The sequence below is a fragment of the Muntiacus reevesi genome, chromosome 8 (assembly GCF_963930625.1).
Source record: "Muntiacus reevesi chromosome 8, mMunRee1.1, whole genome shotgun sequence".
NCBI lineage: Eukaryota > Metazoa > Chordata > Mammalia > Artiodactyla > Cervidae > Muntiacus > Muntiacus reevesi.
The window spans coordinates 48,203,554-48,229,460 of record NC_089256.1 but is presented as its reverse complement, the minus strand read 5'-3'; the positions used below and the strand labels follow the sequence as shown (position 1 = coordinate 48,229,460).

The 25,907-nt window shown below is 46.2% G+C and overlaps 1 protein-coding gene across 1 annotated transcript in view; it reads left to right on the top strand.

Moving 5' to 3' along the window:
* SLC12A8 (solute carrier family 12 member 8) overlaps positions 1 to 25,907 on the top strand; it is a 129,664-nt gene that overhangs the window by 66,288 nt on the left and 37,469 nt on the right. Inside the window, exons 5-6 of the mRNA XM_065943302.1 lie at positions 8,673 to 8,786; positions 25,315 to 25,402. Coding sequence (XP_065799374.1) covers positions 8,673 to 8,786; positions 25,315 to 25,402 — 202 coding nt within the window. The remainder of the gene's footprint in view (positions 1 to 8,672; positions 8,787 to 25,314; positions 25,403 to 25,907) is intronic.

The following is a 25,907-nucleotide window of genomic DNA, read 5'->3' as shown; positions in this document are numbered from 1 at the left end:
CATGGGCCTTGGCGTTCCCATTTGTACAATGGACTTGCAACAAAGACCCCTTGGTGTTAACATGCTATAGTCCTGTGATACTGAATCTACTGCCATGGGATTCTAGGAGAATGTCCCCTGCATTTCTTTCTTGGGTAGGGCTTGAGGTGAGAGAGAACTGCACATGGCTGCGGAGCTGGGGCATGTGGAGTCCGGATATTTCCAGCATGGTGTCAGGCAGGAGGGTGACCCTGCTTGCATAACCACGTGGATGCTGACTGCACCCTGCAGGGGGGCCCCTTGTCCTCCCACCCCCTTCTCAGTGCCTGCCTGGAGACAGTGTCCAGGCAGCAGCAGGGCTGAGGACTGACTCCCTGGTCAGAACTCTGGACCCCCCAGAGGCCGGGGCTCTGCAGAGACAGTTAACGTGGGGGACCCCACATGGGGTTAGATTATTTTGGGGGGTGTGGGGGAGTGTGTGGGGTTTAGGTAGGATGGGAATTAGGATGCCAGAGGCAGGGACAGCCAGAAGGAATAAGTGGTGGCTGGGAGGAACCCACAGCCTGGGTGGAGACTTCCTGTCAAAACAGCCACTTATCCTGGCTGGAGAGTGCATTCCTTTCCCCCAGGAGATAAGAAGGCCAGATTTTCCTTTCTCAGTGCTCCTTTGAGCTGAGAGCAGTGTTGGGTAAGCCAGTGGGGGCTTTGCAGGCTGGGGACTGGGGGCTTTGCAGTCCCTTCCATCTGGCCCCAGCCTGACCAGCTGGGCTCCTGGCCCCCTTTCCAGACTCCCTGCTGCCTTGGGTGAGCTCTGACCCCCGCAGCCAAGGGTTGAATCTTGTCTCCTCTCTGTGCTTCGGCTTCCTTACCTGAAAATTGCACCAGTCTCGTTGAGTGAAAATATGTAATGCACTTGGAACAGTGCCTGGCACAAACTCTTGCTCAGCAATTTGTGGCTATCCTGGTTGTTATCCAAAGACACCTCTTTGTTTCTTGGGTCCAAGTGAGTTGCGGATTCCTAAATGTCCTAGGGCATTTGACAGTCCCCTGCTCTGTAGGCTTTTCCAGGTAAAAATCTCTTCTCAACTTGACCCCAAGGCCATTATTTAAAAAAAGTCTGCTAAGCATTTAAAATAGAGCCAATGTCAGAGGGTGGAACAATTTCTTGGATATTAGAAATGCCCCCTTTCACAAGTGAGAGCTCCTTTTCTCAGGAGGAACTCCAGGACTGCTGTCCTAGATTGTAGGGGTTGGCAGGAGCTTTTCTTCTTACTGGAAACTAAGCCACTGCCTCCCAAGGGGGCTGCCCTGACATCCCCCCAACCCAGGCCCTTCATGCCCTGGGTTGCCTGGCCCTGGGGGCTTTTCCGGCTGTTCCCGCCAGTCAGTTGTCCTGAGGGTGGAGGCCTTCCCCCAGGGGCCTAGAGGCTCCAGGCTGCTCCTCCCTACGCCCTCTGGGCAGGCCCAGCTCCACTTCAGACTTCCCTTCTGGCCACTGCTAGAATGCCCAGCCTTCCCTCTGTGTATTTTCTCTCTGGGTGGGGGCCCTGGAGCTGGAAACCATGTTCACATCCTCTCTCCACCCTCCCTTTGGAGGACCAAACTCACCAGGGCTGAAGCCAGAGAGGCGGTTGTGGTCTGGGGAAGGCTCCTAGCTCATGGAACAGAAGTCCTATGGAGAAGGAAATCCATGCTGTGGGCAGGGGCTCTGAGGGGATCTCTTCCCAACCCATCATTATTGCCCCTTCCAGTCAGTACCGCCCGATCTGGTTCAGCTTCAGAGTATTTCTAATGGTGCATCTGTCGTGGACTAGAATTGTTATGACCCAGATCAACGGGAGAATCCAGCAAATGGGGAGTGTTCTGGGAACTCCAAGTGGGACTCCAAGCCAGGGTTCCTTTCTCACTTTCAACTCTCATGCCTTTTGAGTTAGCTGGCTTCTAGCCAGTTCCCTCACTTGTAAAAACGGACCGATGAATTAGACCAGGAAGCTTTTAGTATCTACATTAATGGAGGGCACACGTGGCTGTCATACCCTAAGACCTAGTGGCAGGACTTGTAATTTATAATTGTCTTGTTTCATTAGTGGACGAAAAATGTGGTAGTGACCTTGTCTCACAGTCTGGAGCACACTTGGTATCCACAGCCACAGAGATGGGAAGGGCAACAGGGAGGTTACCCTTTGCTACTTGGAAGAAAAGCTATGACACACCTAGACAGAAAATTAAAAAGCAGAGACATTACTTTGCCGACAAAGGTCCGTCTAATCAAAGCCATGGTTTTTCCAGTGGTCATGTATGGATGTGAGAGTTGTACTATAAAGAAGGCTGAGTGCTGAAGAATTGATGCTTTTGAACTGTGATGTTGGAGAAGACAGTTCAGAGTTCCTTGGACTGCAAGGAGATCAAACCAGTCAATCCTAAAGCAAATTAATCCTGAATATTCATTGGAAGAACTGATTCTGAAGCTCCTATACTTTGGCCACCTGATGCGAAGAATTGACTCATTCGAAAAGACCCTGTTGCTGGGAAAGATTGAAGGCAGGAGGAGAAGTGGACAACAGAGGACTAGATAGTTGGATGGCATCACTGACTCAATGGACATGAGTTTGAGCAAGCTCTGGGATATGGTGAAGGACAGGGAAGCCTGGCGTGCTGCAGTCTGTGGGGTCGCAAAGACTCGGACACGACTGAGTGACTGAACAAGAACAGGGAGGCCGAGGGCAGTGCTGACAGCTCTGGAAGCTAATTTGGGATTTTATATCAGCCACTGGAAATCAGTGGTGCACTTGGATGATGTGCCCTGAGTCTTGAGAATGGACTTCTGACTGGCGGCTTTCAGAATTAGAAGGGTTCTGAAAAAGAATTTAGTTCACCTGTTACTGAGAGCATGATCTACATCACCTGGGCTCATTTAGACTGCAGACTCTCATCCCTGGTGGACATCCCCACCTGGACATCCCAGGTGGACAGAGTTATCATTTGCATTTCGAAGAAGGGCTCACCTACAGTCCCACAGTGAGTCTGTGGCAGAACCTGAGCGTGAGCCCAGGTGTCCTGTTTCTTGGTCCTGTCATGGCTCTTCCCTTCCTCCCAGGGATCCCCAGAGCCTCATGCTCCACCCCAGGGAGGAGAGAATAGCCCGGGCTTCTCCCAGATCTACCCTCCTTGAGCTCAGTTTGGGCACATTTTGCTCTCTCGTGACTGAGGCTGCCTCACCCATTGCAACTCCCAGACCTGACACCAGAGCCCTGAGGCAGAATGAGCAGCCCAGGCTGCTGGGGGCTTGCTGGGCCAGACTGCCCATCCGTGTCCACTTTGGACCTTCTGGGGTTGGGCCATATCTGAGTAAGTGCAGGGGCTGCGTGGCAGGAGCTCGGTGAGAGCCTCAGTGATAGGATGCGGCCTGGACATACCTTTTTTCTCTTTGGCACTGACCTGTCTTTGTCAAGCCATTTCAGACTTTCTGTCCCTCCCCCAAAATGCAGGTCTCTGTCCCCATGAGACAGAGTCCCAGAGCCATCAAGGCAATGCCGGGCAATGGGCTGACCATCCCGGGTTCCAAGTGGACTCTGCTGCGGAGGAGGCTCTTGGGAGGGGCGAGTGTCCAGGGTGAGGCGGGGCCTTGGTCAAGGCTCCCGTTCACCTTTCTTTACTGCTCACCCTACTGTACTTCCGGCTCCTCTGGGATCCTCTGAGGCCCAGTGGCCTTCTGGCGCCCTCCCCGCCCCCAGGCCTTGTTTTGCTGTGAGTGTCCCTTCCCAGAAGCTCGGCCTCTCCTTTCCTTTTCCTTGCGGAGCTGCTCTTCCTGTGATGTCCCGCCTTCCTCTCCCGGGCCCTTCCTCTACTCTTTCTATTCCTGGTTGGACCGGCCTCTCCCATTGTCGTTCCCAGGAAAGGGCTGTCTTGCTGGTCAAGGGGTGGGGGGCCTGAACCAAGAAGAAAACCGGGTGGGAAGCCCCCCGCCCCGCCCTGGCTCATCAGAGGGATGGCAGGGCCCCCGGTGCCAGCGTCGTTTTTAGAAATCTCACTTTCAAAGTTAGTCAGCAGTTGCCATCTGACACCCACGGTGGGGGCGGGGGATGATTTCCCGCTGCCTCCTCTGATTTCAGCGGACCCCAGGGGCGGTGAGGGTGGGGGAGCAGAGGTGAGTTTCCCAGAAGCCAGCTTCCCAGAGGGTGCAGCCCAGCCTGAGGGAGCTGCCCTTTGTAGCAGTGTGTGACTCGGGCTGGCTCCTTTGGCCCAGAGGAGGTAGGCAGGGTCTGGTGATAGTCCTTGGGAGCAGATCCTTGACACTGCAGAACCACAGTCCCTCTGGGGGCTTCCTAAGGTGATAGGAAGCTGTGATACCTGAGTGCCAAGGGGGAAGGCCAGCCCTCAAGTGTCTTCCCTCCTCCTGTTCTTGCCTGGTTTTTGTCATGTTTTCTCTTTCCTCGCTCTGTTCTATCTTTGTTCTTCCTAAAAGCTCATAACTCATGTGGGGCCAAAGAATTTTTTTCTGTGGATACAGATGCAGATGTTCAGGTCAAACCCAGATATAGTCACAGGCAGCAGCTGCAGGCACTGGGCATTCTGGGCCTTGCAGAGCTGGAAGACACCAGCTGAGAGCACCAGAGCCCCTCCTGTTACCAGTGGAGTCTCTGAAGGGCCCACAGAGGCGAAGACACCTTAGAAACCTCTGGGGAAACAACTCAGGATAAATTGCAGGGAGTTGCTATGGTAGATGGAAAACGTTGACTTCAGACAGACCCGGGGTGGAGGCTGGGCTCTGCCTCTTCCCAGCTGTGCACACACCCCTCAGTGCGTGTGGCATTCCACAGGGAGACCCCCATGGGCCCCACAGAGGTGGAGAAGGGGACATGCCATGACCTCGGGGGTGTTTCTCTCGGAGTTGAAGGAAACCTCGGCTGTATGCATCCCTCTGTGTGGGAGGGTGGTGTTGGGGACCTGGGGACCTGAAGACCAGCCTCCTGGAGGATAGACCAGGGCTGTCATACAGGCAGGTCTGCTGTGTGACCTTGGACAAGACTCTTCACCTTCATGAGTCCGGTTTGCTCACCTCTGATCTTGCAGGGTAGTTGTAAGGATCAAGGATGATGTTGTAAAGGACTTGGTGCCCAGTGACTGGCACAGAGGAGGTGTTAATAAATGATGACTTGTCACTATGTTCAGAAGGGAGTGTCCCAGGATGTCCCTGGGGGACCTGCCCTGTCCACATACATGCAGACGCCTTGCCTGGCAGAGATGACAGCAGGAAATGTTAGCCTCTATTCACCCCAAGGCACAGCATTGTGGGACTTGGGACATCGTAGGTAACTGTGGGGCCTGCCAGAAGTCTCAGGTACAGAGGCAGCCCCTAGCATAAAGGTGCCAAACCTTGGAGAGGCTACAGGGAACCCCCCAATGGAATGCAAAATGTGCTTTCATCAGATTCTCAAATGGGGCCATGACTAGAAGAATTAGCAAATCAGGCAGCAAGACCCACTGTGAGAGGCCATGGCAGGTGGTGTCTACTCAACCCTGCAACACTGGATGTGGCCAGCGGACGTCAGGCCATGCCTTAAGTATAAATTCTTCTGAGACATCAGTGCCTGTCCTGGACATCTGCTCCACATAAGCTCAAGGTCCAGCTGGACCACAGGTTAGGGTTGTGGGAAAGAGATGGGGGCCCTGGAAGTCAGGATGCAGGCCAGTGGGCCAGGTCTTCTGTGGGGCTAGCTCAGGACTGGGGAGCATGACGTGGGGGGCTGTCAAGTGGGTGGAAGTCATAAGGGCCCCGGGAAGGTAAGGGCAGAAGCAGTGAGACAGGTCCATCATGCGAGCCTAGGGCTCCTTCTCACCCACTAGAATGTGGCATGTGTGAATAGTGGCCGTAAGGTCCTTCCCTGCTGGACTGGCCTGTGTCGGAAATGATCTCTCTAGGCCTTGAATTCCAGCTTGAGGAAAATCACTGCAGGATCTTACCTCAGAGACCTGAGGGCTGTAGGTGTTTCCTCCCTATCTTTTGCTCAATTTCTTTTTTTTTTTTCTTTCTGTTTCTTTTTTGCCCCTTATTTTGCTTGCCCTATCTTACTTATGTTTTTCTCATAAGCTACTTAAATCATTTTGAAAAACAGGGCAAGTATCATTTTGAAAAACAGGGAGAGTATAAATGGAAAGGAAAAAAGAGAAACGAATTTGTTTATAGAAAAGCTATCTGGAGAAAGTAGGCTTTCAGTTGTGGGATGTTTTGTTTTTACAAAAGGCATTAATTTTTGATGATAAGTTGATTATGCTCATGATGGACAACATGGAAAGTTTTTAAACACTAAAAAAAAGATTGCCCATGATTGCATTATACAGACAACAACCATTAGTTTTTGGTATATTTGCTTTTCTTACATATATACATTAAAACTTTTTTTTTATTTGTCCTATAAATGGTATCCAGTTTCTTACTTAATATATATCATATGTAACATGGATAGTTTTCTTTGGCACTAGTAAGTCTTTATAAGGATTTAAAACCTTTCAGTTGGACATTTAGACACTCCCCACTTACATGATTATAAATAACTCATTGACAAGAATCTCCGTTCATAAAGTTCTTGTCGAAGTTAAGATTTCCTTGAGAACAATTTAGGACTGGACTTGAGGGGAGAGGGCTGGGGTCAGCAGCAGCTGTCAGTGTGAGTGTGTGCTTGTGAGCATGTAAGAGCTGCATTTGTGATCATCCTGCAGAGAAGGACTCCGCCCCCACCCCTTCATCCTCGAATAAATCAAGTGACTCATCCCCTCAATCTGTGGATCTCGTTGGTGGGATGACGGAGAAAGAGAAGAGGCTTCCCAGTGACTCATCTATGGCGCCTGAAATCCCTCTGACCCTTCAGGCTGACCGGGGCCAGGCCCTTCAGGCCTGGTGACCAAATACCCGCCCGTGTCGGGGTGGCCTTGGGGACAGCCGAGGTCAGTGGAGCCTGATGAAGTGTTTACGACCCTCACGGCTGCCTGCCCAGCGCACGGCCCTGTGGTCAAATGTGCTCAGACCTGTGTATCGTCCATTCGGCCGAGCTTTCTTCCAAGGCAGGCTGGGCTGGTTTTCTCCTCAGAAAGTCTAGTCAGCAGGGTCAGCCAGCGGATAAGCTAAAGTTAACTTAGCCATGATTGCTTTTCTGTTAATGAGGGGAGGACCAGCTGTGAAGATGCCAAACCATTTGTAAATGCTGCACAGTCCTTGGGATCTAAGGTTCAGGAGAAAGAGAGCAATTGACAATGATTTTAAGTCCTGACTGGACTCCCCAGGGTTCCTTGTGCTTCACTGAGCTTTCATTTTACTATTTTTTTGAAAAATATTTTTCCTATGAAGATATGCATCTTGGAAGCCATGAGAAGTGCCCGTGATCTTGGACTCATCAGCGAGCCGGCACTGTTTACTGAATGGAAGCGCAGGGTGAAGTTTAGCCCTGAGGGTGGTGGAGGACAGGCTGGCAGGGGATTGTCACCGCAGCCCCGGGGGTCAGCTATGGAGAGACTAATGGCTAAGTGCTCATCTTGCATGTCAGAGGGGATAGAGGGAAAAAGATCAAGACCGAGTTGTGGACTAGAGTGAGCAGGAACAAACCAACTCATTCTCCAAAAGCAGACACTGGATATCCTGTGTGTTCCTGAGCCCAAGGACACTGGACTTGTATCTTAAAATTCAGCAGCCCACTAACATAACCACAGATGCTGTTCAAGGTGACCCCCTTTGACAAAAAAGCAGTATCTGTAGGAGTGAAACCTCTTAACTGCATTTAAGGCAATGTAAAAAATGTTTAAAATGCTTTGAAGAAATCAGATCTGAGATGTTCCTGCTATAAAGTAGTCTGTGAACCATCAGGCTGAAAGCACGGAAGCAAAAGATCCAAGAGCAAGGTTCTTTCAGTGTGACCCATATTTGCACCCTGCCTGCTGTGTGGCAGGCACAGTGGTTGGCCCTGGGGGACAGAGGTGTTTAAGACCAGATCTCTAGCCCCAAGGAGTCTGGTCATGGAGGGCACTTAGGAAGAGGATTCTGATCAAGGAGTTCATGTAAGGTCCAAAGAGAACAGTGTTTGGGTTGGGCTTGAAGAGTGAGCACCATATTGATGTTCAGAGATGTGGGGAAGGGTCTGGAAGCAGGGGACACAGGAATGGGTGTTAGTGGGCTGCTTGGGCAGAGTTGTCTGTGTGACTTCTGGGAAGAGGAAAAGGCAAAGCATGAATAGGAAACGGTGGGCCATTGCCAGGTTGTGGGGAGCTTCCACACTCATCTTAAGGAGTTTGGACTTTATTCTGTAGCTAATAGGAATCTATTGGAAGGTTTTTGAGCAGGGAGTTAATGTAATTTTTGAAATCAAAAGCAAACACATCAGTGCATGCTCATCGAAAGATTTCAGCTGTACTGAAGTCTATAAGCAAAAAAAAAAAAAAAAAAGCTCCCCTTCCTAGAGGTAACTATTCTCTTCTTCCTGTTGTTTTATTTACCTACATCTGTAGATATAGATACACAAAAGTCAAGCCCTAGACGTGGGAAGGAAGATGTTTCTATTATCTTCTGTGTTCTCTCCCTGCCCCCCACATAATACCTACCTTTTACTATTCAAAGTTACTATTTAAAACTGGGACTGTAATCTAGGGAACTTGTGCTATGTCTTGTCATTCGGCTCATTTTGCTTTCTTCTGTATTATTTCAGATCATGGTTTTATTGGATATTCACCAGAACTGCTACAGAACAACACTCTGCCAGATTACAGTCCTGGAGAGTCCTTTTTCACCGTCTTCGGGGTGTTCTTCCCTGCAGCTACAGGTACTGGCATTCTTTTTCATTATCATGTTAGGGATATAAGTAAATGCTTGGTTCCCAAAATGCAGTATCATAATGGACCTGCATGTGCTCTTAGGGTATATATCTGACTTTATAGATGGCCTTAGCTTTAACTACACATCTATTATTTTGACAGAGGCTTTACTTGTTCATAATTCCTGGAGGCTCCCAACATGATTTGATCCTCCTTACCCCTTATACTTACATATTGATACCTCTTGGCCAAGTTAGTAGAGGGTACATATTTTTCTTAGGGCTAAGCAGGCTGGATTTCTCAACAGGACAGCTGCCCCTTCCACCTTGTAGTGAGTGCAGACTGGTCTCTAATCTCCCCCTCCCCTGCCCCAACCCATGTGTCTTCTCCCAGGGGGCAGAGAAATGCTCTTATCCTCTTACAACTTTGGCTGTGGGTGGAATCAGGATCCCATGGGCAAGGACTCTGTCTCCTCTCCCACTTTCCCATTCCGTGGTGGCTGCAGAGGAGCCTTCCACAGCTGAGGTCCTGGTAGAACTCCTGTTGCATGCTCGGGTCCCAGGCCCAGAAGGTAGTAAGCTAACGTGTTGACCAAATGCTCCACAAGAAATAACCATCTACTAGGGACTGGGCTTGTTTCCAGAACACAGACTCAGAAAAACGTTTCTCCATCCAGGCAGTGTTGATGCCCCGGAGCTGATTTTGTCTCCTTTCCCTCTTCCCTCTGCCTTCCTCCAGAGAGAAGGGAGGAAAAGCTACTAGATTGTTGAAAATTTAAGAAACTGTCCCTATCAGATGTGGATAAGGATTTGGAGGAACTGGAACTTGCATACATTGCTGATGGGAACGTAAAATGGGACAACCATTTTTGGAAAATGATTTGACAGTTTCTTAAAAACCAAACATATACCAAGCCATTCCAATCCTGGTTATCTACTATTGAGGGAAAAAACAAAGCTTGTATCCATATAAAGACTTGTATATGAAAGTTCAAAGCAACTTAGTCCGTTATAGTCCCAAACTGGAAGCAACTCAAATATTCATCAACAGGTGAATGGAGAGACAAATTATGGTATCACCACACAATCTAAAACTACTCAGCAATTAGAAAAAGTGAACTATTGATAACTTGTGACAATGTAGATGACTCTCAAAATAATGCTGCTGTGTGAAAAAAGTTAGGCAATAAAAGAGTTCCTTTTTAAAAAGAAAAGATTATTTAAAAATCCATTTATATAAAATTCTAGAAAATGCAGACTACAGTAACAGGAAACAGGTCAGTTAATACCTAGCAGTGGAGGTGAAGGGAGCAGGAGGGAGGCCAAGGAAATTTTGGGGGATGAAAAAATGTGTTTTTCACTGTGGTGATGGACTCGCAAGTGTGTTCTTATCAAATTTTACAGACTGGTACACTTTAAACCTGCAGCTTATTGTATGTTACTTATACCTCAGTAAAACTGTTAAAATGTGGGAGGAAATTACTGACTGTAGTCATATTTAACAGCTTCCCTGAATCCCGTTTCTCCCTCTGGCCCCCGCCCCTTTCTCTCCCCTGCACAGCCACAGCCTCTGCTCTCCCAACCTCTTTCCCGCCTCCTGCTCTACTCGTCCACTCTCTCCTTTTGGAATTCCAGGCCTGTCTCTCCAGTGAAATGGTTCTTTCCAAAGTCATCAGTGGCTTCCACTCAGTTCAGTGGGTACTTAAAATTTCTCAGTGCATTTGACCTCTCAGCTGCGTTCCACTTTCTCCTTCATTTCTCGTACCTTCTATGATGTAGCACCCTCCTCTGATCCGCTTGATAGGGGCATCCTCTTCTGCCTGTCCATTCAGTGTTGGGGTTCTCCAGGCTGTGCCTACTGTTTCCCTTGGGATCTCATTCATGCCCATTGTTCAGGGACTACCCATAATGCTGGCCATTCCCAGATTTATGCCTCCAGCCCCGACTTCTCTAAGCTTCACATCGTGTATTTAAGTGCCTACATGACACCTTCTCTTGGTATTCTAGACTCAACATGTTCAGAACCCAGTCTATCCCATCAGCCCCAACTGGTTCCTCTCCTCCACTCCTGATCTCAGGGATGGCACCCTCATCCCCCCAATTGCTTGAGCTGGTAATGGGAAGTTACTTCTGACACCTTCCTCTTGCCAGGCTCCTCTATCCATGGGATTCTCCAGGCAAGAATACTGAAGTGGGTTGCCATTTCCTCCTCCAGGGGATCTTCCCAACCTAGGGATCAAACCCATGTCTCCTATGTCTCCTGCATTGCAGGCAGATTCTTTACCCACTGAGCCATCGAGGAAGCCTCTTCCTTACCAGTCCCCTCCAAGTCCTGTGAATTTTACCTCCTAAATTTACTTGCCTTTACTCTTGCTTCCCTCTGTCTCTACCACCTGACCACTCTGCCCCAAGCTTCATTTCTCAACTGTGTAACTAAGGCAACTCCGAGTTGACACCCTTCCTCCCACACCCCCCGCCCCCCACTTTGAGGCTTGGTTGCAGGAAGGAGGCTAGAGCTAGGCCTTAGTGATGGCAGGTAGCATGCTGTTCTACAATCCAAGTGTGCCAGAAACAATGCGTTTCTTTCACCTTAATGAAGTGGAAAGAGTTGGTCTCTGACCCTAAGCCTTCAGTCTGCCAGGGTGGCTGGAAACTGATGTCAGTCATTCATCATGCCTCTGCCTTGTCCTGTCAGGTCTCAGGGTCTTACTAAGTACCAGGGCATGTCAGGGGCTCTGGCTGTTCATCATCTGTGCTCAGAGCCAGGCCCTCCCACAGTCCTGTCTGCAGATCCCTTTAGCTTTATGGTCTCTGCTGCTTCTGAGCCACTTTTGGGGATGGAAAGTTTGCTGAACCTGGGAACCACGTGCCTAGAGTCTGTGTACCTCTCAGACCCTCTTTCCTGAGGTCTCGCTGGATCCCACTGGTGCTGCCAGGGAGTAGGCCTCAGGTCCCGTTGTTCAAATCCTGTGGGCCTTTCTCTTCCTGCCCCAGCGTGAGGGGCAATCTTCTGTTCTAATACGGGGGACATTGCTGTCCAGGGCCAGCTTCGTGAGCATGAATTTATGCATTCACACTTGGTGGTAAGCTCAGAAGGACCCCACACTTGGTTTAATGCTTTGCTGTTGCTAAAATTCTTAATAATTTTTGAACAAGGGACCCTACATTTTTTTTTGCACTGGGCCTTACAAACAATGTAGCGAGTAGGTTTTGCCCCCGCCACGCTCTCCCCAGTCACTCTGCAGACCTCCTCAGTTCAGTTCAGGTCAGGTCAGTCACTCAGTCGTGTCTGACTCTTTGCGACCCCATGAATCGCAGCATGCCAGGCCTCCCTGTCTTATCACCAACTCCTGGAGTTTACTCAAACTCATGCCCATCGAGTTGGTGATGCCATCCAGCTATCTCATCCTCTGTCGTCCCCTTCTCCTCCTGCCCCCAATCCCTCCCAGCATCAGGATCATTTCCAACGAGTCAGCTCTTCACATGAGGTGGCCAAAGTATTGGAGTTTCAGCTTCAGCATCAGTCCTTCCAATGAACACCCAGGACTGATCTCCTTTAGGATGGACTGGTTGGATCTCCTTGCAGTCCAAAGGACTCTCAAGAGTCTTCTATAACACCATAGTTCAAAAGCATCAGTTTTTTGGTGCTCAGCTTTCCTCACAGTCCAACTCTCCTAGACCCTCTCAAATCACCTAAGGGCCCAGCCTTTTGAGAAACAGAGCCCAAAACAATATGAAAAGTCTGCTTCTTCCCTGCCACGTATTTCCTCCAAGACAATAAAATAAAGGTCACGTTCCTTTTGAATGGACAGAAAAGGAAAGTGGGTGGGGATGAAATACACAAAGAAGAAAATTTTTGAAAATTTTTAACATTAACATCTGAAAATATTTTCTAGCCCTTTCTACTCCCCATTCCCCCACACCTTGCCCCTCCTCCACACATTCAAGAGGCTTCCCACCTGAGCGTTTGCTTCCTTGGGCCTGGCAGGGAGTCCTGATGCCAGGTCAAATCCTTGCTTGCAGGTGCCAGGTTAGCAGTTCCAGCTGAAGCAGGGCTGTGGTCCTTTGAGGCAGGCAGTACCACCAGGATGTTGCCTCATGTGCGTGACCCTATCAGGTCCCCTCCCAGCTTCTCCCATGGCTTCCCTCCCTTTTATTTGCAGGCCTTGCATCTTGTAAGAGAGGGAATGCCTGGCCTGAGTGAAGGGCCCGGGATGACGAGCCTTCCCTCTGGTGCTTCACCCTTCAGTAAGGAATCAGCAGTGGCCTGAGGTTGGAAGATACCACCCAGGAGCCCAGAATTTGAGCTGGACTACCATCTGAGATCAGCCAGTCCAGCGACTCTCAACTTTTTATCTTTTAATCCATGTTCGTTTTTGCTAATCACACTGAAAACCTTATTACACTGGAAATTCTGTGCCTCCCTGGACCAGTAGGAGTATCTTGGTCCTTTCTTTGAGAAAGATTCTACCTAAGAAGATTAGCCAAGCTTCTTTATTTTCTGTGGCTTAAATTATGAAGGTATTGTTTGGTAATATTCCAAATATAAAATTATAATATTGAACAAACTGTCTACACAGGCCTCTTTTACCCCACGCCTCTTAAGGGATGTGCTTTTCTGCCTCCCTGACACCCCCAGCCCCACCCCCACCCTCCACACCCGCGTCTGGGCCCACCCAAGTTGAGAATCACTGATCTGGGAAATGAGCACAGAGGAGTTTATGAAGGGTTGCGGAAGGTCACCCAGCTAGTTAGTGACCAGAGTCGTGAGGAGAAACACACTGACTGAAACTGCCTACTCTCATCAGGCACCATAGTAACCATTCCTGTGAGTTATTTTACAACAGGAGGTCCTGGTAAGGAATACGGAACTAAAAAACCACCAACAACCAGTAGAATTTGGGAAAGATCAAAAGGAGATACTCATGTCCCACTGACCTTCCAGAATCCTCCTTGTTAGAATCCATCTTTTCTGAGCAATGTGTGCACCACCAGGAAAGGCCCTGAGTCAGAATGATTGGCCAGAGACAGCCCAGAAACTAATCCCATCACCATAAAACCCAAGACTGAGAGCCACATGGCAGAGCAGGTCTCCTGGGTTCCCTGGCCCTCCTGCTCTCCACCCAGGCACCCGTTCCCAGTGAAGTCTCTTGCTTTGTCAGCATGTGTCGCCTCTGACAATTCTTTTCTGAGTCTTAAGACAAGAGCCCACTTTCGAGCCCTGGAAGGGGTCCCCCCCTGCAACATAGCTGGGCCACCATCCCTCTGTAAAGGGTTGCCTCTCCTGGCTATCTCTGTTTTCCAGGGGCCCCAGTGTAAACACAGTAGACAGGACAGGCAATTTGTATCCCTTGGCTTTCCCCTGGCAGATGTTCCATTAAGCTATGAAAAGCATGGATGATTGGCAGTTTCCATGGTGACAGATTTGCCAAGGATTAGCTCTGAGTGAGTCATGGCTGGGGCTCCCTCCAACGCCATCCTCTCCTGGAACAAGAGAACCTCCAGGCTGTGAGAGGGGAGGGGAGTTTGGTAGAACAGACACTTTCAGTGCCCCGACCCTGCGTCCTCATCTCTGACCAGTGACATGTTATTTAGGTTACTCTAGAGATTTTATCCTGGGGGTGGGAGACTTCCTGGGGAGAATAGCTGAAGCCTAGGTTTCAGTGGCTCCTCTGGATTTAGGAAGCAAGGTCTTCTGTCAGTCCTCCTCGCTGTACTCCACCACACCCTGTGGTGGTGGCTGCAGGGTGGGGCTGGGACCTTGGAATAGACTCTGCATTTAGTTTCCCAAAGCACTTTCCTTCTCTGAGCTATACCACCAAACTTTCTCTGAAAAACAATCTCTCCCTATAGGTATTCATACACACACTCTGGGAATCTGGGACCACAATATATGGAGGAACTAGAAAATAGAAATTCACTGGGATTAATACCATTGTGTGAAGTTGTGTAACCCTTGTCCCCAAATTTCAAACTCCTGCTGGAAGGGATAAGGGCCTCTTGTGGTTGACCACACCCAGCATCAAAATGTATGGGGGAACCAGCAGCCTTTACCAGAATGTCCACGCTTACTTTGTGGTCAGGAGCCCTGCTATTTCTGTGATGTCCTTTGGCCTCCCTGGACCTGATCCTATCTGCCCCGACCCTGCACACATACACACACTCTGAGAAGTTCTGGAATCTTCTGGGCTCTTCTGGATTGGCTGGCTGTCTCTGGGACCCTCAGCTCTAGGCATCCATGCTGGCTTTGCCTTCAGCCTACCTCTACATTCCTTCTCTCCCAGTGTATCCCCAGGCCTCCTCCTAAGTTATGTGTTCTTGTGGGTGAGAGAACAAGGACCTGCTGAACCAGAATGAGGTCTTGTTTTAAGGAACAGAGAGCCTGAGGAAGGACAATCTGAGGATGGGACTCACCCCACTGCATTCTGATGGGCCTGTGAGCAGGAACAGAAGAGAAGGGAGCTTTATAATTATTATATATGTTTATTTTTGTAATTTCATTTATAGAATTTATGATTTTATCAAATTAGTATAGTATCTATAACAATTATCATTACAGTAGCCTACAACATCAGACACTGTGCTGACCACTTTATAGTCTTTCATTTAAGCCTCATCATGATGCCAGTGCTTCTATCAGATGCAGACTTACCATCAAGCTAATGAAGCCTGGGTTTTCAGGGACCCTTGGTTGAATGACTTCTTTCTGAAGTTCCACTCCTAATTTCATATTCACAACTTTGTATTTTTAAAAAGTTTTAGGCCCCATGGAACCTGTATCCTTCCATGGGTTCTATTATTAATCCATCTTACACATGAGGAAACAATGACACAAGAGGTGATTTCCCAAGGTCACCCAACAAAAATTGGTGAGCCCCATTGCTTCCCACGTGCTTTGGCAAGGATGCTGGAAAAGAGGACACACGTTTGTCTGGAGCTGTCCTTGACCCGGAAGTCAACAAATCCTGCTGGAATCCCAGTGTTTGAATGTCCCATTATTCGACAGTCTGTCTCAGCAGCATCTCTAAGGCATTGCGAGGGTGGAGTACTGACTAGTTCTGCCTCTAAGAATAGAGTGAAGAGGGGATGAAAGATTCCTACCTTAACAGCTAAACAAACCAATCAGCCAGGTGTGGGGAAGCAGTGGGGCTTTGACAATCAGGTGGAAGGTAAGGAGGGGCAGCTAGAGTGCTTAGGAACCCAGGGGAGTTCTGAGTGAGGAAGGGAGCCCATCTTCCCCGAATGGACATTCAAAAAAGTTTTTTTTATTGTAGTGTAGTTGATTTACAATGTTGTGTGAATTACAGGTATACAGCAAAGTGCATCAGTTATACATATACATATATATCCACTCTTTGTTTTTTTAGATTCTTTCCCCATATAGACCATTGAGTAGAGCTCCCTGTGCTATACAGCAGCTTCTTATTAGTTATCTATTTTATACATAATCATGTGTATATGTCAGTCCTAATCTCCCAGTTTATCCCACCCTCAACCCCCAAGTGCACATTTATTTAGCACCTACTAGTTGTCAGGCACCATGCTAGGTGCCTTATAGATGTTCTTTCTAGCTTTACAACAGTCCTGCAAGGTACATAATCTTATCCCCATTTGCAAATGGGGAGACCGAGGCTCAGAGCTACTTTACCTTCAAACAACAAAACGGGGAAGATAAGATTAAGTCACTTTAGTGCATGGATATTCTACTTTAATGAAAAAGAAACATAATAAATTTATGAACTTAAAAAAAGAAACAAAAGGCAACAGAGAAACAATCTCTAAAGGGAAAGGGAAAATTGAAGGTTTCTGAGGTCACAGATTTGGATAGAGAAGCTCCCAGGAGGAAGTTTGGAAGTTCCTTAAGTAAAAGTGAGTAGTTCTTTAATGACCAACCAACAGAAACCAGGAAAGTCTAGGAAATGATTAGGTATTTTTCTTTTAAAAAATTATTTATTTATTTATTTTTGACTGCGCTAGGTCTTTGTTGCTGTGTGCAGGCTTTCTCTAGTTTTGGCAAGCGGGGGCTATCCTTCATTGTGGTGCACAGGCTTCTCGCTGTGGTGGCCTTTTGTTGTAGAGCATGGACTCTAGGACATGTGGGCTCAGTAGCTGCAGCTCGAGGGCTCTACTAGAGCGCGGGCTCAGTAGTTGTGGTACAAAGGCTTCATTGCCCTGTGGCATGTGGGATCTTCCGGGACTGGGGATCAAACCCAAGTCCCATGCATTGACGGGCAGATTCTTAACCACTGGACCACAGGGAAAAGTGAGGTCGCTCAGTCATGTCTGACTCTTTGCGACCCCAGCGACTGTAGCCTACCAGGCTCCTCCGTACATGGGATTTTCCAGGCAAGAGTACTGGAGTGGGTTGCCATTTCCTTCTCCAGGGGATCTTCCCAACACAGGGATTGAACCCTGGTCTCCCGATTGCAGGCAGATGCTTGACCCGGAAGCCCCAGGCTTTTTTTTTCATTGTTTCCTTGTTGTCAGTCACTGTGTCATGTCTGACTGTGACACCATGGACTGAAGCACTCCAAGCTTCCTTCACCTTCTCCCGGAGTTTTCTCAAACTCATATCCATTGAGTCAGTGATACCATCCAACCTTGTTCTCTGTTGCTCCCTTCTCCTCCTGCCTTCAATGTTTCCCAGCATCAGGGTCTTTTCCAATGTGTCAGCTCTTCACATCAGGTGGCTAAAGTATTGGAGCTTCAACATCAGGCCCCTTCAGGGTTGATTTCCTTTAGGACTGATTGATTTGATCTCCTTGCTGTCCAAGAGACTCTTAAGAGGCTTCTCCAGCACTACAATTTGAAAGCATAAATTCTTCAGGGCTCCATGTTCTTTATGATCCAACTTTCATATCCATACATGACTACTAGAAAAACCATAACTTTGACTATACCGACCGCAGGATCAAACCTGCTCCTCCTGTGTCCCTGCATTGCAGGTGAATTCTTTACCCATTGAGCCTTTGGGGAAGCCTTTTTTTTTTCCTTAAGAATTCTCATTTTCAGGATCAAAAAAGAAAATAGGGTGGGAGTGGGATTAAGATAACAGGCAAGAGGTGAAGACTTGATCTCTGTGCCCTATGGTTGATGAAGGGGGCAGCAAGAAAAGGCAGAGGACCATTATCTTGCAGATGCTGGTAAGTGGTTAATTGACATTTATCCTGGTTATTTTTATCAATAGCTGATTTTAGAGATGTTTAAAGGATCAGTTCCTCTCCTGACCATCCACGTCTGTTGTCACAGATATTTGAGCCAGGGTGCCAAGCCAACCCCCAGTTCACCTGGTGCCACACAACCAGACTGTGAGGTTAATGGCTGTGCCCAGAAAGGTCTGGATGGTGCTGGAGGTTTAACCTCCTCACCATCACTCTCACATGTGAAAGCTGAGTCAGTGAAGAGATGTAAAAGGCCTTAGGACTAGGATGGAAGACCAAGTCAGAAGGCTTTACCCGTATGAAGGAACCTGTTACCTAAGTCATGTGGTCACAAGATGCAGCCCATATCATCATCCTGATATAGGGCAAGGACGTGGTTTGGGGTAAAGCAAATTAATTGTTTCCTGGAACTGGCAGCTTAAGACCAACGAGGAGGGGAAATGCCCTGGACCAGGACAGACTAGTGATTCAGAACTGGTGACGGAAATTGCTGTAGGAAAACCAATGTGTAGTGCTGATTATAACTGATTATAAGTAGTGCTGATTACAACTAAGTTCAGCACTCTTGTGGGGGCGGTAGCCTCAAATTAATCATGCCATTACTCTGTTTTAAAAAGAAAAATCCAAAAAGAGCATGGGTGTTAGGAAGAAATGGAGAGACTGTGTGATGTGGAGGAAATAACATGACTTGAATTAAGGAAACTTCAAAATGAATTCTGCTGGTTCTGCAAGCAGCTAGCTTGAAAACATGATCAAAATTGCTTCCCCTCTTGGGGCCTCAGTTTCCTCATCTGTGAAATAAAAGGCCAGAGTCAATAATCTCTAAGATACCTTCCAGCTTTAAGAATTGTTGATTCTAAATAGCCACTTTAAAGATTTTTAGGAAGCCTGCCAAAAAGAGTATAAAGATCAAATAGGAATTACAAAATGGAAACTTGGTGTTTTCCAATGATTAAAATGTTTCATTTTTTAAAAATGTTGAATGATGTCAAATAAGTTTTGGGAAAGTGTGTGCTGCATTTCTCTTCTTAGAAATGGACAGTGAAAATTAGAATGTTGTATAGTAAGTCCGGCAGTAAGAATCTCTCTAACCTTGTTTAATCAAGGTTTTTCCTACTGTTATCTTTTTAAACTGTGGAACCTTCTTTTAGGGGGAGGGGGCATTATTTGTAAATATCACTGAGAAATAATACCTATTCTACTATTCCTCCCCTAAATCTAGCTCTAACATTAATAATATTTTTAAATTATAGCAGAAGCAGAAAAAAGAGTAACTAGGGAATCTCTATAATACCTGATAAGCATGGGTGAAAAAATATGAAATCAAAATAACTTTTCTGGATCTAACTGGTAAGCAAGACATTTATAGTCCACCAGAACTAGAGATCATCTGCTCAAGAATTGTGTAGTCATGCAAGGGCACGAGTAACAGTGTGCAAACCAGTCTAACAGGTGTGCCTGGAACACACAGGGGAGTCACCCTGAGGCTTCCTGTCTGGAGTGCAAGTTACTGCCATTTCCTTGTCTCTGGAGTTTTGTGTTCACGGTACTGACTGCCTATTTTCTGGCTTACCTGTTTTGTCTCAAAAGCCCACTTCCTGGTTGTCTGGGTCTGGTCCATTCCTGAGGGTGGCCTGTCTCAGTGTCAGCTGTTTCTGCTCCCACTGACCAGGATTCCCACATGCCCCATACCAGGCCAGCTAGTGGGACCTCTAATTAAAGGCAGGGTCATCACTATGCAAGGAATTGTGGAGAGAGAAGAAAAGGGCATTTGTTATGAATACAGAACCTTTTTGGAAGCAGGAAGCCATTAGGATTAATCAATCACTTTCCTAGACAGAAGCGCCTATGGCAAGGGAGTTCTTGTGGCTCATTTCTTAACTTTTGTAAATGATCTGAAGGAAGGCGTACAGAATGACATGACAAACTAGAGGAGGTACGAAAACCGGCAAAGAATACATAGCAGTATGCAAAGGTTGCATACTTGCAAAGCTGAATGAATGGGCATAGAATTGCCAGGGGCTTGGGGGCAGAATAAAGTCATTGCCGAAGGTAGGAAGCCAGGTAGGGAAGACACCGGTAAACCTGGTGACAGGTGAGAACCTTGGCAGAGGTTCAGAAGTTGGGAGATTCAGAAAGAGGTGGTGTTAATGGACGAAGTTAGTGGGCCCTGAGTATCAGGTAGACGTGGAGATCTGGCCAGGGCTGGCCTTGGCTGTCAGACTCTTTTAGCAGCCAGCCCAAGTCCTTGAGCAGAGGCTCGGTGACAGGACATGGTCCCACGAGCTGTGGTCAGAGTATAGGCAGGTCCTTGGCCTTGCTTTCTTGATCCAAATAAAACCTGTATGTGATTAAAAAAAAAAAAAAATAGTGCAGAGGTTCTTGTAACATAAAGCAATAGTCTCTCAACCCTCCCTCTCTCCTCCTCCAATCTTACCACCCAAGAACCCCTCTATGGGGGCAACCATTTTTAGTACTTCAGGAGCTAACTGCATTACCAAGCAATATACCTATATCTGAGCTTCCCTGGTGGCTCGGCGGCAAAGAATCCACGGGTAAAGAATCCCACCTGCAGTGAGGGATCTGCAGGTGATGTGGGTTGGATCCCTGAGTTGGAAAGATCGCCTGGAGGAAGGCATGACAACCTGCTCCCATGTTCTTGCCTGAAGAATCCCATTGACAGAGGACCTGGTGGGTTATGGCCCAGAGGGTCTGAAAGAGTTGGACACAACTGAAGTGATTTAGCCTACATCTACATGCTTATATCTATAACTTGATAATCAAAGTCACGTGTAATTTATTGACTCCATGGTAAGAAATGTAGAGGGTTTAGCTTCCTTACATGTTCCTCTATCCTCTTAACAATTTTTAATAGTCATATTTTAATTATTAGCTATTTTTAAAATTGTTTTTATAACTTTAAATAATATGTTTAGTCTCTGTTATCCATCCTAGGCTATATCTCTTCACTGCTTATTGTTGGTATGGAAAATTAATATTCTGTGTTGTGTTTTACGAGTAATATATTAGGGTCATATTTATTTCATGTGTAAAGTATTTTTACAAGGAATGTTTTAGTTATCTTAAAGGAATCCCCGATTTTAAGGGATTCTGAATAATCCTTTTATATTTGTGTTTTAGAGCAATATCAGGGAAGCTATGACAAGTTGATGACTAGCAGGTAAAGAGGAAAATCTCATGAAAGCTGTAATTTACAACTTGCAGTGAACAAACACCGTTTCACACATACACACACACACACACACACACCCTCTCTCTCTCTATTAAAAAAGTTTTTTTCTTTTTTGCCTTTAGGTTACAAGTCAACCGGTTTTTGAACTTCAAAGACAAGCTGTTCAATATTCTTGGAAATTTCTTGCTCTTCTTAGCAAACACTTAAAAATTCCCCTTTATGATGACAAAATACAGAATAAATTCTAGCATTAACTTTAAATTTATTGCAGCTTGTATGTAAATATTTACTGGCCATTTCCTTATTGACCTAACAAATTTAATGACTGACTCACATTTCAGGTTTTCTTATTAAACTAACTGAAGCTTGTAACATTCAGCCAGTCCTGAGTGAAGATCCTGGGACTTTTGTTCCCACACTACTACAACAAAAATATGAGTCCCTTTCCTCTTTCTAGTTTTCTTTTCTCTTTTCATTTCTTATTAGCTGTTAGCTACAGCTTTACTGTTACTTTGTCAAGGTAGATATTATTTGTATTCTACTTTGCAGCTAAAGTTAAGTCCTTTGGGCTGGTTATGTCTATGACTATGACCATGTAGTTGTGGTTCCCTGAAGACCAAAGTGATGGGCTAGAATTCCACTTCCTTGGCTGCATCTGACATGGCCCTTGTGTCATTTAGGGGAAAATGTTCCTAATATAATGGCCAAATGGATTAACTTTAAGACTTTTCTTTTATTAGTTGTTTAAAGTCATGTCCTATTTTAGTTTCCTTCATATTTACATGTTGGTTTTCTTATTTACTTCTCCTCGAGTTTCAATAAGTATTTTCTCTTGTTGCCAAAATATGCAGTTGGCAAATCTTTAAAATAATTCATAGTGTCCTTTGTGTTGAATCCAGTTCTTATCCAAAGGCATTCCTATTGGGGTCTCCATTCTTCTGCTTCAGTCCCTGCTGGTTTCTCTGCTGCACAACTGCACAACTATTATTCTGGGACTTTATTAACTCCTGACTTATCACCACTGCTTTCTGAATCTTCTGGTTTTCTCCTTCCTAGCTTATATCCTCATTTTACTGCAGTCCTTGCTTTAGTTTCTTCCTTGGAAATGATGTGTGGGAGGTAAATTTTCTGAGCCCTTCTTTGCTTAACTTTACTTTCACTTAACTGATAATCTGGCTAAAACTCTAGTTTCAAAATAGTTTTTCCACAGAATTTAAAAATCAATGCTCCATTGTTTTCTAGCATTCACTGTTGCTGCTGAGAAGTCTGATGCCAGTCTAATTTTTATTCCTTTGTAACTGTTTGGTTTTTATCTTTGAAAATATTTAGCATTTCTCCTGAAATTGCACAATGATGCATTTAGGTGTGGGCCTTTTTGTTGTTTACTTTATGGGATATTTCAACCTGAAGACTTGTGTCTTCTTCAGGTTGAAGACATTTATTTCTGTTGTTTACCTGCTTATTTTATTTTCTATGTTCTCTCTTTCTGGACTTCCTGTTAGTTGGATATTGTAACTCCAAGATTTCATCTCTGTTTCTCCTATTCTTTGCTCAAAATTTCTACCTCTTTGTCTTTCTGTTCTAAATTCTGGGATATTTACTTAACTTTATCTTCTAGATATTCCACTGCATTTTTAGTTTTAATAATCATGTTTTTAATTTTAGTGATCATGTTTTTAATTTCCAAAAGTCTTTTTCTTGTTCTTAGATCATTTTTTGTTTTTCATAGCATCTTGCTTTATAGGTAGAATATTCTTCTTGGATGTTTACGGAGCTACTAATTAGTATTTTCTTCAAAATTTTCTCCTGTGTCCTGATTTTTATGTTTCTTCCAGCCCAGGTTGTTCTGTTTTTATCGCGCATGTGTTTGTGTATTTGTTGCTAATTTTTGTTATACACTTGACAATCTTTGGTTGCTGGTGTGGATCTCCTACTGTAGTGTGTGGGGGTCTGTCTCCCTGATGGGGTTCTTCCTTCATGAAAGGGTTGACAGCAGCACGTTTGTGGGTATGTCTGGCTCTTGAGGAGAGCTTCATCTGGAGTGTGAATATCCATACTAGTGGTCCTGGTTTTCCTTGGGCAGTTTATTCAGATACTCTAGAAAAGCATTCCAAGGTTTTCTTTTCCTTTCATTTTAGTACTCTGTATCATTTTATCCATTTTCTATGTTCCAGACATTTGGGGAAACTTTTCATCTACTTATGGCTCCCCCTCCCAATCCTCTTTTTTTTAGGCATGCATCCATTTTCCCCTTTTACTGCCCTTTTAATAGGATCTTGGGAGGGAGAGGACTGAGAATAAAGAAAATGTGCCCGACATGCCATTTTAAACAAACAAAAAACATTTAAGAATTACTTCCTTATTTCACAATGATCACTATAGGAAATTGAGAAAGTAGAGATAAACGACAAAATAAAAAATGATCTGTTTTTCCATCACCCAGAAATAACATTATTTTGAATATGTTCTAGTTCCTTTTTCATTTTTCTACATATCTATTTATCTGTTTTTTTTTCCACAACAATAAGATCATACTGTATGTTCTGCTTTCAGATATGCCTCTGAAATTGAAACAATAGTTCTTTTCGTATCACAACATATTCTTGATATTATTGGAGGGCTGGTATATATTGAAAGATGTATCATCACTTATTTAGCCAGTCCTCTATGTGGCTCAAATGGTGAAGAATTTGCCTGCAATGCAAGAGACCCAGGTTTGAACTCTGGGTAGGGAAGATCCCCTGGGGAAGGACATAGCAACCCACACCAGTGTTCTTGCCTAGAGAATTCCATGGACAGAGAGCCTTGTGGGCCACAGTCCATAGGATTGCAAACAGTTGGACACGACTAAACGACTAACACACACACACTACTTTTAAACATTAGATTGTTTATAATTTTCACCACTCTATATATACAAGCTTTTATAAACATTTTTGGATAAATCTTTACTTATATCCTTGACTGTTTACTTAGGGTACAACCGTAGTAGTGGAATTGCTGGATCAAAATGTATGCAGTCCTCTGCCTTGGTTCAGCATTCGCGGTAGTCTTTGAAATAGCTTCTCTTTAACTTTCTGGGCCTAAATTTTCACTTTACTTCACTGCACTTGAGTTCCCTCAAGCATTATAGCAGAGGTGTTAAGAGAATCACACAGACCAAGGCTGAATCTTAGCTTTGCTACTTACTAAATATATGACCTTAAGCTATTTCAATTTACTTCTTTTAGCACTAGTTTCCTTGTCCATAAAATGGGGGAAATAATTCTACTTTTCTGATGTGGTTGTTGTAAGGATTAAATGAGATTAAAAAAAAAAAAAAAAGGCATGAAAAGCACTTAATACAGTCCCTGTCAGGTTCAAAGTGTTCATAAATCCACATTGATGGAGTTGGACCCATTCCTCTCCCCAGACCCATGCAAAATGTCCTTCGAGACCACATTCACAATGCACCCACTCCTGTGGACTTGCAGAGTACGTGTGGGCTGGATCCATGTGATGCTCAGCACATGCTGTCTTGTTGGTTTCCTGCCTGTGTTTGTTTGGACCACAACGATGTCCCTCCCATCATGACTACGTGCTTTTCATGAGTGTTCATGAGGAATAGAGTCCACGGTGAAGAGGAGCTTGCCACTCAGTGTTGGTGGCATCAAGATGGTTTGTTGGAATCTGTTTAGAGCCTTTTGGCTGCTCAGGAGCTTTGAACATGGCTGCTGACTAAATATTGGATGAAACGTGTCTCTGGGGCCCCTGAACCCCAGTGTAGTCTGGGGGCAGCAGAGGAAAAGAACTCTGCTGAGCAGGCAGGGGTGGTGGTTTGCTAAGGCTGAGTCTCTCCTGGGTGTTGTCTGGCTGGAAGGCGGAGCTCAGAGCTCAGCATGTGGCCTTGGGACCTTTGTGTGGCCTGCCAGCCGCCTCCCTGGCCCTCATTACTTTGCACTGGGCCATAAGATGCTTTTGTCGCCAGTTGGGCTCTCCTCCTGAGCATCAGCCAACCCACAAAAGTCCCTTTCACGCCTTGAGGATGCCTCCCCAGTTGCCAGGGGAGACTGAGAAGTGCACTTTGCAGAGCTGCAGATGGGAGGGCATGCTCGAGGATCCCTTCCAGGAGAGGCCCCGAGGAGGGGAAGGTGATGTGTGGAGGATGCTGCTCACCCTTCTCTCCCGTCTGGGTGTCTTTCAGGAGTCATGGCCGGCTTCAACATGGGGGGCGACCTCAGGGAGCCTGCTGCCAGCATCCCCCTGGGCTCCCTAGTAGCCGTTGGCATCTCGTAAGTTCCCCTTGTGGCAATCAGCTGGAGAGAGGGAGAGAAAACCCCAGCAAAAGAGGGAATTGCTGCTTTTGTTCTAAGAGTGCCCTGAATGTGACCAATCTATTCGATATTCCAATCCTCCTTTTAACACTCAGCGAGCTGGAAAATTCACGTCTGGTGGGTTTAGATGCTCGCTCTTTCATCCCCCCTGCCTGGGAATGCGGCAAGGAAGGGGGTCGTTAAAGAAGGTGAACTCCTTTCTTTGCTTTTTCCCTCAACCTCCTGCCCTGCCCCTTCCCCACCCCCATTCTGAACTTGGGCATTTTGTAACCACTGAGTTTCAAGGACCTTTGCAGGGAATTTAAAAAGGAAGAGTTTTGCAGACGAAATAAGACTTGCATGCTACTCCCCTCCGCTGATTGTCTGTGGGACTTCAGACAGTTAACCTTCTGAGCCTCCATTTTCTTCTCTGTAAAATGGGGTTAATGAGAACACATGTGTCCTGTAGACTGTGGAGGAGATG